Source organism: Lissotriton helveticus, chromosome 5_1 (genome assembly GCF_964261635.1).
Source record: "Lissotriton helveticus chromosome 5_1, aLisHel1.1, whole genome shotgun sequence".
Taxonomy (NCBI): Eukaryota; Metazoa; Chordata; class Amphibia; order Caudata; family Salamandridae; genus Lissotriton; species Lissotriton helveticus.
This window is the reverse complement of record NC_136065.1, coordinates 74,887,757-74,900,764: the sequence shown is the minus strand read 5'-3', so window position 1 is coordinate 74,900,764 and position 13,008 is coordinate 74,887,757. Positions and strand designations below refer to the sequence as shown.

General features: G+C 47.3%; 1 protein-coding gene across 1 annotated transcript in view; it reads right to left on the bottom strand.

The window, feature by feature from the left end:
- Window positions 1-13,008, bottom strand: part of LOC144752388 (E3 ubiquitin-protein ligase TRIM39-like) — a 184,018-nt gene that overhangs the window by 40,825 nt on the left and 130,185 nt on the right. The window contains exon 2 of the mRNA XM_078640323.1: window positions 6,575-6,670. Coding sequence (XP_078496449.1) covers window positions 6,575-6,670 — 96 coding nt within the window. The remainder of the gene's footprint in view (window positions 1-6,574; window positions 6,671-13,008) is intronic.

Below are 13,008 nucleotides of genomic sequence, written 5' to 3'. Positions count from 1 at the left end.
TGGGGAACTCAGGTGGACTCTGGCCTAACCAGGTCCCCTACTACAGCAACTCTTGTCGGTGATGGTGGTGTGGGGTTTGCCAACTTCACTGCTTGTCCTAATGCCTTAGAAAAAAGTACAGACAGGAGCCCCACATCAATGGTCAGAAGGCTGAGGCCTATAGGGACACAGGGGCTAGCATCACTATGGTGACTGAGAGACTATTCCCCTCAGAACAGCTTCTATCTGGGTTCACATACCAGGTGACCAACATTGATGTAGTGCAGAAAGATCATGCCATGGCAGTAGTAAATCTCAGCTGGGGAGGTGTCACTGGCCCAAAGAGAGTGGCAGTGTCTACAAACTTGCCTGTAGATTGTCTTGTGGGCAATGATCTTGAGATCTCAGCCTGGGCTGAGATAGAAAAAGAAACCCATTCCAAAATGGTAGGCCTTCCTGAAAAGGTTGGTAGGGCTGTGATGGTCACAGCCCAAACTCAAACTGATTTTTGTGTTGTGAAGCCTGAAACTACGGATTACTCCACTCAGACAGAGAGCATTGGGGAGGAAGAAAAGTCTCCCCCCCACCAGACATTAGGTGAGGGTCAGCCTCCTCAGGGAACTGATCTTACCCCTTGTGAAGGAACTGCCCTAGAGGTAGTCAGGCCTGGCCTGGCAGAGCCCCTGATGTCAGTGGACCCTTCCAAGGTGGGACCCAGTCTGGAGCAGGTAACCTGCCCCTCTCTACCCTGCCTCAGTCAGCCCAGGGCTGTAGAGATCAGGGAAACCAGTGGACCCCAGGCCCCCTGTCCAGAGGAACCCCCCATCAGCAGTTACGGGCACCCAGTCTAGCAACCCTAGCCAGGTGAAAATCCCTCAACCTCTCAGGGATCCCCCTTACCCTTGGGTAGGAGCCTCCCCCAGATGGACTCTGCTGGGCACAGGGAAACCTGGGACCCAGTGGCCCACAACCTGACCTGTCCCTCCAGTGGTCCAACCAAAGGGACCCAGCCTCCAGCTGTAGGCAGCCAGAGGTTGACCCTGAGAGCACAGTGCAACTCAGTCATAGAAAGAAAGGCCTACATGGTGGATAGTGATTGGAGGAAGCTGAGCCCAATCTTAGTGCAGCCTCACTTTGGTACTCCATCCCAGCACCAGCCTTTTACTTTGCCAAAACACACCACAGGTAGAGATTCCCTATGGTGGAGACCCTCTGATACCCTCAGGGTGAGGGCTTGCTTAGTGGACCATTAGACAGGGGTAAGCATGCTAGTGCAGGTACTTCCTTATATGGCCACTTAGGCAATATAGGCGTACGTGGACAAGGATAACCTTATCTCCTTTCGTTTGGGGCGGGGGTTTTGTAGGAAGGTGGAAATCTGACTATAGGGTTACCCCAACGTTTTGCCTAGTGTTTTGCTGGTTTTTGACTTAGTTGGCCTGGGATCCTGCTATTCAGGGCCCCAGGCTATCTGCTCTCCATATAAAATGGACTCCATGTACCTTAGGTACATACCATATTGGTTACTGGGTCACTCTTGTGAGCCCCTGTACAGTGTACCATAGGTACCCAGGGCATAGGTGCATCCAAGGCCTACCAGGGGCTGCAGCATGTATTATGCCACCCCTGGCTGGCCCTCCAAACTGACACCATGGGCTGATCACTCAGCTTGGGTAAGGTCGTGTAATCACCCCTTACTTAGATATAGTATATCTATATCTACCTTATATATTGACACATATGCACCTATAATTCACTCCTATGGCAGGCCTCGACAATCCTGGAGGCAGAGTGCTTGGTTTTATGTGAGAAGGTGCCCTAGCATGAGCTGAGCCCCTCTGCAGCTTTCGGAACCATCTCCTTATAGCTGTTCTATGGTATAGCCATACCATATACTCTTAAGTGCATTATAATCCCTGCGGTTAATGCTAACTTTGGTTTGACTTTATCAAAACATGTCGTGTAAGGTGTCAAACACTTTGGAATACTACCCCCCCCCCCACCAGTTCTGGTGGCGGGGGTAGCATTCCACCCTTCTAGAGGTAGAAGACATGTAGTTACTGCTAACCCAGGTGAAGGTAAATCAGAGCCTCAGCATCACAAAATGGATGCTGCTGCCACAGACACGAGTCTGACCTCCTGCTGCTGGATGACACTCCGGCAGGGGAGGCCTGGACAATAGGTTTCCTGTCAGGGGAGGTGCTGGCAACACCCCAGACAGGCTTTAGTGTATTGGAGCAGGGACGGCGGCATTGAAAGATGCTTTTCCAGACACTGCCTGGGGCATACAGGTGCTCCATGCATAACCTGGTTCAAACCAGTTGCTGGGGCACTCCAGCCCCGCTCTGGCGCGAAACTGGACAAAGGGAAAGGGGTGTAACCACCCACTTCCCAGGTCCACCCATAGGAGGGACCTAGCAGGTAATCCAGCCCCTTTTCTTAGTATAAGTATAGGAGCTGTGTCCCCAGGATTTTGGATTATCCTGGAATGAAACTTTGATACAGAACTCTTGGACCTTCGACATTCTATTCTGACTATTAGACGGAAGACATCTCCCTTGTGACAAGGAGTGACCACCCTGGGCAAACAGGCACCACCAGTAACTTGCCGGTCTGCTTTGTCAACGCTCCCGCCAGAACCTGAAGACTCAGCAACTCAGGACTGGATTTCCAGACTTCTCAGACTCCAACCCACATCCACAGCCAAGCTGAGACCTGTGGCGTACACGAGAGACGTGGTACCAGACTCCCTGGACGTCCCGCATTTTGCTAACTGCTTTGTCTCCTGAGGTAACTCGAAGTTGTGCATTGGGGTACGAGAAGCCCCAGACCCGAGCACCATTTGCACCAAAGCTCAGCCCTCCACACTCCACGAGTGCTGCGTGGGGCCTGCTCTTGCATTTCAGCTTGATGTGTCTTCCCGGTTCCTATTTCGTTGGCTAGTGAGCCCCCTGAAGGCTTTCTTTTGAATTTACACTGCTGGCCTGGTTGCTCCAGGCTTGCTCCAGCTTCCCTCCAAAATAGAAACGACCAAAACCATGCTGGTCTGACTCGAAGCCAATCTTCACTTCCTGCCTGGGTTGCGTTTGCCAAGGCTTGTTGGGTCCAATCCAGATACCAACACAGCAGTCAACTAGATCCTTTGTGGGACAGCTCGAATCCGGCTCCTGCTTGTCGTCGACACCTCCTGGGGTATACAACGGTAACAACGCATTTTTTACAACGCGGTACCGTTACCACGCTACTTTTACCACGCATGTCGTTACAACGACATGCGCTGGGGGGCGCTCCAGGATAGTAAATACTTTAATTTACTATCCAACTCCTTTCCCTAGAGTCCACGGGGACTGGAGTTGGAATAGTAAATTAAATAATTTACTATCCAGCGCCCCTCCACGCAAGTCGTTGTAACGACTTGCGTGGTAAAAGTAGCGTGGTAACGGTACGCGTTGTAAAAGTACGCGTGGTACCGTCATACATCCCCTCCTGGTCCTCGTGTCTGCAGAGACAAGCTTCACCTCTTCACCTGAGATCATCGCAACATCGCCTGGTTCCTTCCTGGTACCTTCCTGGTCACTGGCTCGTGACTCAGACTCTGTCCCCTCTGCATTCAGGTTCTTCAGATCATTGATCCACCCTTGGATCCACCCGGACACTTTTCCTCTTGTCGCCTGCAGCTCTTCCTTGCAGATCTCCGTAGAAAACATCGACGAAACCCAACACCAAAAGGCACCTTTGCTCCTGGCTTCCCTGGGTGAGGTAACTCGAGTACTCCGGTGCTCCCGTGGGTCTTGACTCTCGAGGTGTCCTAGTCTAAAGTGGTTTTGTCGTAGTCCATCCAAAAGTGCCCTTAAACAGTAACTTTGTAATTTTTACGTTCTCCATTAAATCAATGGTAACTCGCGACTGTGTTTAGACTCTGCACGTGTCTCCCGTGGGTCTCCTACTTCCTAACCTTTGGTTGTTTAGTGTAGCCCCAGCGATTCTCTAGGCCCTAGGTCTACTCACTATTCCTGTCATGGTTCTTATACCACTATTTTAGTATATGGTTTGAGAGGCCCCTAGGGCAAAACTGTATTTGTGCAACTTATCGTATGCTAATTAATTAACTTGTGATGTACTTTTACCTCTGACCTCATAAAGAGTACAGAGGGGTTGTGTTCAGAATAAATACATATATATTTGATATATACCTTGTGTGGTGTCCTTTCATTTGGTATTCAAGGGATTATAATTGGTAAAACAAACAGCTTCACATGCTCCTTGGAGTCTTAGCCTAAGACTGCTGGTCCATGCTACCACTAGGATAGCTTGTCTATAAGGTGGACTTTACAACCACCATCAATAAGGGTCGATTTAGACTGGTGCAAGGTGCCACTAGAACTAGTGGACATCATATGCCAGGCCAACTTCTCACATTGTATGCCTATTTGTTTTCTTTAATTCATGCAAAATTGGCATGCCAGAAAGAAGGAAAAATGCCCCTTGTAGTATACAAACCGAATTGGTATGCTATTTGGAAGGATAGTCTGACTCCATGCGCTGGCACTGGAGGAGAGGTGGCCTCGTAATATACAATGATAACGGCTATGCCCTCACCCGTAAATACCTTTGTGCAGCTCTTTGGCATACAATATATAAAACAGTAGATAGATTTTAAGTGCAGTAGGTATCGTATTAGGTCCTTTTTGTAATATTGCTTTTGAATGTTGTTTACCTTTTTTGTGTAGTTAGAATTAAAATACTTCTTTTTTTTTGTAAAAACATTGACTTAGGGCCCAATTCACAGAACTAACTTAAGACAAAATCCTAAACTTACTACTTTTGGTATTCACAGAAGTTAGGATTTTGTCTTAAGTTTGTCTTAAGACAGACTTAAGACAGACTTAAGACAAAATCCTAACTTAAGTCTGTCTTAAGTCGGTCTTAAGTCTGTCTTAAGACAAACTTAAGACAAAATCCTAACTTCTGTGAATACCAAAAGTAGAAAGTTTAGGATTTTGTCTTAAGTTAGTTCTGTGAATCTGGCCCTTATTGTTCACACTGCTCGCACGTTGAGTTATGAGTCATGTTCACTGATCTGAGCTTCCCCCAAAGGAGCCTTGACTGCTTGACCTACACTACCCAACTGAGATTCAGTAGCAGAAGGAGGTGCTTGACCCAGGTGAACAGGATCCATAGGAGGGCGGGCCCTGGGACATCGCGAGTAAAAGGCCTCAGACACCTTAGTTGGGTCCAGTAGCCGCGTGGCCCTCTGAACAGTGTTCCGATACACGCATACACAAACTTACAGAGGCACACACTCTTACATAGGCACAAATGCATGATCACACTTGCACACAGATGCATAGATGCATGTACATACTCACAGATGCATATCTCTGTCTGCTCCGTGCATACATAACCTCACAGAAGCACACATTCATACAGATGCACACATTAGTGTACGCACTCACAGATGCATAGACGCATGCACATACTCACAGATGGATATCTCCGCTCCATACATACATAACCTCACAGAGGCACACACTCATAGAGATGCACACATTAGTGTTCACACTCACAGATGCATAGGTTCTTGCCCATACTCACAGATGGATATCTGAACTCCGTGCATACAAAACCTTACAGAGGCACCCACTCACGCAGATGCACACATTAGAGTGTGGACACACAGATGCATAGATAGCGATTAATATTTCTAAACAGTACTTACACAACCCACAGATACCCACTTTCGCATGGACACACCCATGCACGCACGTACTCTCAGTGCACACACTCATAAAGAAGCACACATGCACTTACATACTCACAAACACTACCGGACCTTGCAATATGCAAACCTATAAACAGGCATTCACAAATGCAAGTACAAACTCAGGAAATAAATACAGACCAAAGCATACACAACCCGCTAATACACATACACAGAAATGTGCACATGAATTTGCATACTCTGTGGCTCAACATCCATAAATGCATACACACACACTTACCTATGCCCACAGAAACAGATATGTGCAGACATAAATGCACTCCCAAAGATAACTCCAGACCCATCTACATATGAACACATCCTAAGACACGCACACACAAGCATGAACATGCTTAGACAAACTAGTACATACTCACAGCTAGATAATGCCACAATTGAACATACACACACTATTACACACCAAATACCTTAAGGTCAGCAGAGTAATTCGTGTTTTTATTTTAGAAATTATACATTACAAGGCAGCTAAGTTTGATTTAGGTGCACCCCAACTATTATGTTGAAACGTAATACATATACATTTTGGTCTGACCTTCGGTCGGCCACCAAATAGCCTTTAGGAACGGAGAAAATCTCTATTGTAAAAAATGTCTTTGAGCACACTACACTTTGTTTATTTGAGGACAACCCTTGGAAAATGTGAGCCCCAATATCCACGGCAGTGACTCCGGTCAGTGAATTTACCTGGTGGGGATGATAACCCATTCTTTTGGGTGACTCGTCAGTTTTCATATGTTTGGAACCTTATCAGGTCCACACAGAGACAAAGGCGCAGACATGAATTGACCCACAGGGTTCACTGCAGCCACTCACCCTCAAGGTTTTATATTGTTCCTCTTCCTTGACTTTAGACTCCAGAATATATTCCTCCTCTTTCTTCAGAAGACGCAGCCACTCTTGAAGTTTTACCTGCAGAGATGAGAGTGCAAGAAATATGTAAAGATCGGTAGGGTGTGGTCCCACTTACAGAAAAGAATCGCTAAAGGGACAACTGCACAAGCCCAATGTCTGATTCACAAAGGTAAACGTCGACCAAAAGTCTACATTTAGACCTAAAGTCTAACTTTACTACAAGTGATTAGACACCCCAGGACACAACACTCCTGATTCTCTTAGGAATCGCGACTGCAGGACACACCCTTTCGCTCTCACACTTGTAATAGTACACAATAAGATCTGACAGAGACACAAGAAAAGTTTAAAATGTCTATTTTAACTATTGTACTCTTGTATGCAGTATACGTGCCACAATAAGTAAGAAGATGCCCAACACAAATGCAGACAATGTAAGTAGTCCATAAATCATAAAAGGTGTTATTATATGATACAGGGTAGCCTAACCCCTCTCCCCTTCTACCAAAGCAAAGTGGTTATATCTCAGAAGAAAAAAAAATCTTTAGAGTTTTATATAGAACGTTGACCCGAATTGGGTATTAGAGTGCTTTACACGGCACCAGTTACGTTACATGAGGACACCCATTCATTTTGGTTAGCGTGGCAGGGTAGAAGTAACAGGTCGGAGGCCAGGTCTAGTTAGATAGGGTTTTATTTTGCCAAAAACTCGTTTATGACGGTTGGTAAGTCTTTCTGCGGCGAACTTGGCGGGATCCGTGGTGCTGGATGTCTCTTGGCTCCCTCGTGAGGACTTTGTCTCTTTCTCCCAGGGTCCGGTAAGTTGTCTCTGTAGTCCGATCATGGTAAAGTGGCATGTAAGGAATAAAGAAACAATGTGTCAGGATAGGGTCCAGTGTAACGTCCACAACTACAGGGCCGGGGAGTAAAGGATCCACCAGACACTCTTGTGCATGTTCAAACAAAAACGGAAGGGTGATCAGTGATCAGTGCGCGAGTATAAACAAAAAAAACAGGTTGTGAGGTTTTGCGGTATTGTTGGGGCTCCCGCTTACGAAGTCGCGCCGTCCCTCCTCCCAACCCACCCCGAGACCTTGTTTCGTACCTGTGTAAGCCACGCTCCCCCGTGAGACGGTGGCCTCCTGGCTCAGCCCGGGCTCCTGATGGTCTCGTCCCTTCGTCTCTCCCTCCTTCCTCGTCTTCTCCTTGGCTTGCCGCAACCGCTCCTACTTCCAAGTCTCCGTTCTCCACTCCGGTGTTGATGCACAACGACTTCCCGGTTTCTCTAAATCTTATCATCGGGTACGCGCTAATGTCTGCCGGGGACGGGGCCTCGTCATATTGGAAGCCCCAGTTAAAGGAGCCGACTTCGTCTTTGTCCTCCTTCGGTGTCAACAAAGTTGCGTTTTGTATCTTCCACTCGTCCTGCTGAGAAGGGGAAGGTAGAGGCAATGCAGTCCATCAGTCTACATCGGGCTCACGTTTCGGGTTCAGCGAACGAGCCTTGTCACAGTTAGGCACGGGGAGATTAAGTGATTTGCCCAGAATCACAGGATGTTCAGCGTTGTTGCCGAGACTCGAACCCAGTTCCCCAGATTCGAGGTCAACCACCCTAGCCGTTAGGCCAACTCCTCTCCCCAGATCTCTGGGTGTTGGCAGTGGACCCCGTACCTTAGCATGCACAGATGAAAGTTCTACATTTCAGGTGCTGTCACGATCTCTTCCCCATTTTTCAGTTTCTTAGAATTATATGGATCAGTTATTTCTCAGTTACATTTTTGTCAAAACACCCAGTGGTTCTAAACCCTCACTTCTCTTACAATCATTCTACAAACCCTTTACACTCGCCCTTTAATACAGATAAAACTTCCTCTGCCCGGCCTTCTCTTTCTAGTCCAGGTGCCAAGAGGTGTTTTCTTTCTCTGGTTTCCCTGCTTATTATTTGTAGGAAACCTGCAGTGTTGTGCAATACAATCACTACATATCGATGCCCATGTAATGCTACATAGCCTGGACCGCATTGGCATATGAGGAGGTATACTACATAATAGAGAGTCAAGTTTACAACAAACTTCCTGAATAACGCAGTAGCAGTAATGTAGTATACCTCCTCATATGCCAATATGGTGTGGGCTATGTAGGCGAAACCAGCAGGGAACTAAGACTGAGGGTGTGTGTACCCTAAAAATAAAAGACGGGTAGGAGTGCTATAATATTCACCAATAATCTCTGTAAAGAGAGGACACGGGATGTCTGTAATTTAATCTAACAGTCTTCCCCCCCCTTCTTAAGTAACAAATTCATCCAGGGGTATCAGACTGCATGGGATATGGTGTCAATAGAGTTTGGGCTGTTTGCATATAAGAGCCCACTAATGCCAGACGATCTTAAGGTTCTCCATCTATGATCTATATGTAGGGTACAGCTAGGAACTATGATAGTTCTTGTCCCTTTTATTTATAGATAATAACAACCACCAAAATATTCAACAAATTGGGTGACCCATTAAAAATTGATCAAGCACCATTTCAAGGAAAGAAATTTGCTCGTACAGTACTGTCTACCGGTAATAAAACATTAACATGAACTGTTCCTTGCTGATTAGGGTTTTTATTTTGAGTTTTCACAGTCATATTTTAGTGTTGGGGAGCTTAGGATCCATATAAGACATCGAGGTTGAGCAAATTCCTCGACGTAGGAATTGAGGCAAGTTTCTAAATGCCACCTACCAAGTTCAGGAAGTTCAGTACAGCCCAAGCTTTCTGTATAAAGACAAGTTGTGAGAAGTTAGCCTGGCATATGATGTCCACTAGTTCCAGTGGGCACCTTGCACCAGTCTAAATCGACCCTTATTGATGGTGGTTGTAAAGTCAACCTTATAAACAAGCTATCCTAGTGGTAGCATGGACCAGCAGTCTTAGGCTAAGACTCCAAAGAGCATGTGAAGCTGTTTGTTTTACCAATTATAATCCATTGAATACCAAACAAAAGGACACCACACAAGGTATATATCAAATATATATGTATTTATTCTAAACACAACCCCTCTGCACTCTTTATGAGGTCAGAGGTAAAAGTACATCACAAGTTACTCAATTAGCATACGATAAGTTGCGCAAATACAATTTTGCCCTAGGGGCCTCACAAACCATATACTAAAATAGTGGTATACGAACCATGACAGAAGTAGTAAGTAGGCCTAGGGAATCACTGGGGCTACACTAAACAACCAAAGGTTAGGAAGTAGGAGACCCACGGGAGACACGTGCAGTGTCTAAACACAGTCGCAAGTTACCATTGACTTATAATGGAAAACGTAAAAGTTACAAAGTTACTGTTTAAGGGCAGTTCCGGATGGACTACGACAAACCCCCTTTAGACTAGGACACTTCGAGAGTCAAGACCCACGGGAGCACCGGAGTACTCGTGTTACCTCACCCAGGGAAGCTGGGTGCATAGGTGCCTTTTGGTGTCGTGTTTCGTCGATGTTTTCTATGGAGATCTGCAAAGAAGTGCTGCAGGCGACCAGATGAAAAGTGTCCGGGTGGATCCAAGGGTGGATCGAAGATCTGAAGAACCTGAAAGCAGAGGGGACAGAGTCTGGGTCACTAGGCAGTGACCAGGAAGGTACCAGGAAGGAACCAGGCGATGTCGCGATCTCAGGTGAAAAGATGACGCTTGTTTCTGCAGCCACGAGGACCAGGAGGTGTCGACGATGACCAGGAGCTGGATTCGAGCTGTCCCACAAAGGATCTAGTTGACTGCGGTGTCGGTATCCGGATTGGACACAACAAGCCTTGGCAAACGCAACCAACGTAGGAAGTGAAGATTTGCTTCGAGTCGGACCAGCAAGGTCTGGGGCACTTCTCATTTGCAGGGAAGCTGGAGCAAGCCAGGAGCAACCCGGCAAGCAGTGTAAATTCAAAAGTAAGTCTTCAGGGGGCTCACTAGCCAACAGACTGGGAACCAGGAAGACGCGTCAAACTGAAATGCAAGAGCCGGCCCCACGCAGCACTCGTAGAGTGTGGAGGGCTGACCTTCATTGCAAATGGTGCTTGGGTATGGTGCTTCTCGTACCCCGATGCACCACTTCGAGTTACATCAGGAGTCGATCCAGTTAGCAAAGTGCAGGCTGTCCAGGGAGTCCGGTCCCACGTCTTTGCTGTGGATGTGGTTCAGAGCCAGTGAAGTCTGGAAGACCAGTCCTGGTTGCTGAGTCTTCGGGTTCCGGCGGGAGCATCAACAAAGCAGACCAGCAAGTTACTGGTGGTGCCTGTTTGCAAAGGGGGTCCCTCCTTGACCACAAGGGAGATGTCTTCCGTCTTCTAGTCAGAATAGAATGTCGAAGGTCCAAGAGTTCTGTATCAAAGTTTCGTTCCAGGATAAGCTAAAGTCCTGGGGACACAGCTCCTATACTTATACTAGGAAAAGGGCTGCATTACCCGATAGGTCCCTCCTATGGATGGACCTGGGAAGGTGGTGGTTACTCCCCTTTCCCTTTGTACAGTTTCGCGCCAGAGCGGGGCTGGACTGCCCCAGCAACTGGTTTGCATGGAGCACCTTGTGTGCCCCAGGCAGTGTCTGGAAAAGCATTTGTCAATGCAGACCTCCCTGACCCAATAAACTAAAGCCTGTCTGGGGTGGTTCCAGCACCGCCCCTGACAGAAAACCTATTGTCCAGGCCTCCCCTGCTGGAGTTTCGTCCAACAGCAGGAGGTCAGACTCGTGTCTGTGGCAGCAGCATCCATTTTGTGATGCTGAGGCTCTGTTTTACTTTAACCTGGGTTAGCAGTAACTACATGTCTTCTCCCTCTAGAAGAGTGGAATGCTACCCCCGCCACCAGAACTGGGGGGAGGGGGGTTAGTATTCCAAAGTGTTTGACACCTTACACAACATGTTTTTATAAAGCCAAACCAAAGTTAGCATTAACCACGAGGATTATAATGCACGTAAGAGTATATGGTATGGCTATATCATAGAACAGCTATAAGGAGATGGTTCCGAAAGCTGCAGAGGGGCTCAGCTCATGCTAGGGCACCCTCTCACATAAAACCAAGCACTCTGCCTCCAGGATTGTCGAGGCCTACCATAGGAGTGACTTATAGGTGCATATGTGTCTATATATAAGGTAGATATAGGTATACTATATCTAAGTAAGGGGTGATTACACTACCTTACCCAAGCTGAGTGATCAGCCTGTGGTGTCAGTTTGGAGGGCCAGCCAGGGGTGGCATAATACATGCTGCAGCCCCTGATAGGCCTTGGATGCACATGTGCCCTGGGTTCCTAGGGTACACTATACAGGGGCTCGCAAGGGTGACCCAGTAACCAATCTGGTATGTACCTAAAGTACATGGTATCAATTTAGAGAGAGAAAAGCTAGGCTGTGGTCCTGATTAGCAGGCCCACAGGCAGTCTAAAGTCGAAAAACCAGAAAATCACAGCGAAAAGTGGGGGTGACCATAGGAAGCAGACCCTACTGTCCTACACGAACCCCCCCCCCCCCCCACAAACACAGGGACATTAAACTAACCTTGACCAGTTGAGTCTTCATGTTCTACGTGGAAATATCTGGAGAGTCCATCTGCATTGGCATGGTCACTCCCAGGTCTATGTTCCACTGTAAAGTCCATCCCCTGTAGGGAAATGGACCACCTGATCAGTTTGGGATTTTCACCCTTCATCTGATTTAGCCACAAGAGAGACTTATGGTCTGTCTGAATCTTGAGGTGAGTACCAAACAAGTATGGCCTCAGCTTCTTCAGGGCCCAACCCACAGCAAAGGCCTCCCTCTCAATAGCTGACCAACGTTTCTCTCTAGGGGTCAGCCTTCTGCTAATAAAAGCTACTGGCTGGTCTTGACCATCTTTATTCAGTTGTGAAAGAACAGCACCTACCCCCAACTCAGAAGCATCTGTTTGAACAATGAATTCCTTGGAGTAGTCTGGACTTTGCAGAATAGGTGCAGTGCACATGGCCTGCTTCATGTCATCAAATGCCTTTTGACAGCTTACTGTCCATTGAACTTTCTTTGGCATTTCCTTGAAAGTTAAGTCATTCAGGGGTGTCACAATGGACCCATACCCCTTGACAAATTTCCTGTAGTAACCAGACAGGCCCAAAAAAAGTTCTGACCTGTGTCTGGGTTGTGGGAGCAGTCCAGTCCTTTATGGTCTGGATCTTGCTCTCCAATGGTTGAACCTGACCTCCACCTACCAGGTGGCCTAGGTACACAACCTTACTCTGCCATATCTGGCACTTGGTAGCCTTGATAGTTAGACCTGCCTTTTGCAGGGTCTCCAAAACATTCTTCAAGTGATCTTCCCAGTTGGGGCTAAAGACAGCAATATCATCAAGATAAGCTGCACAGTAGTCATCCAAGGCCTGTGAGGAC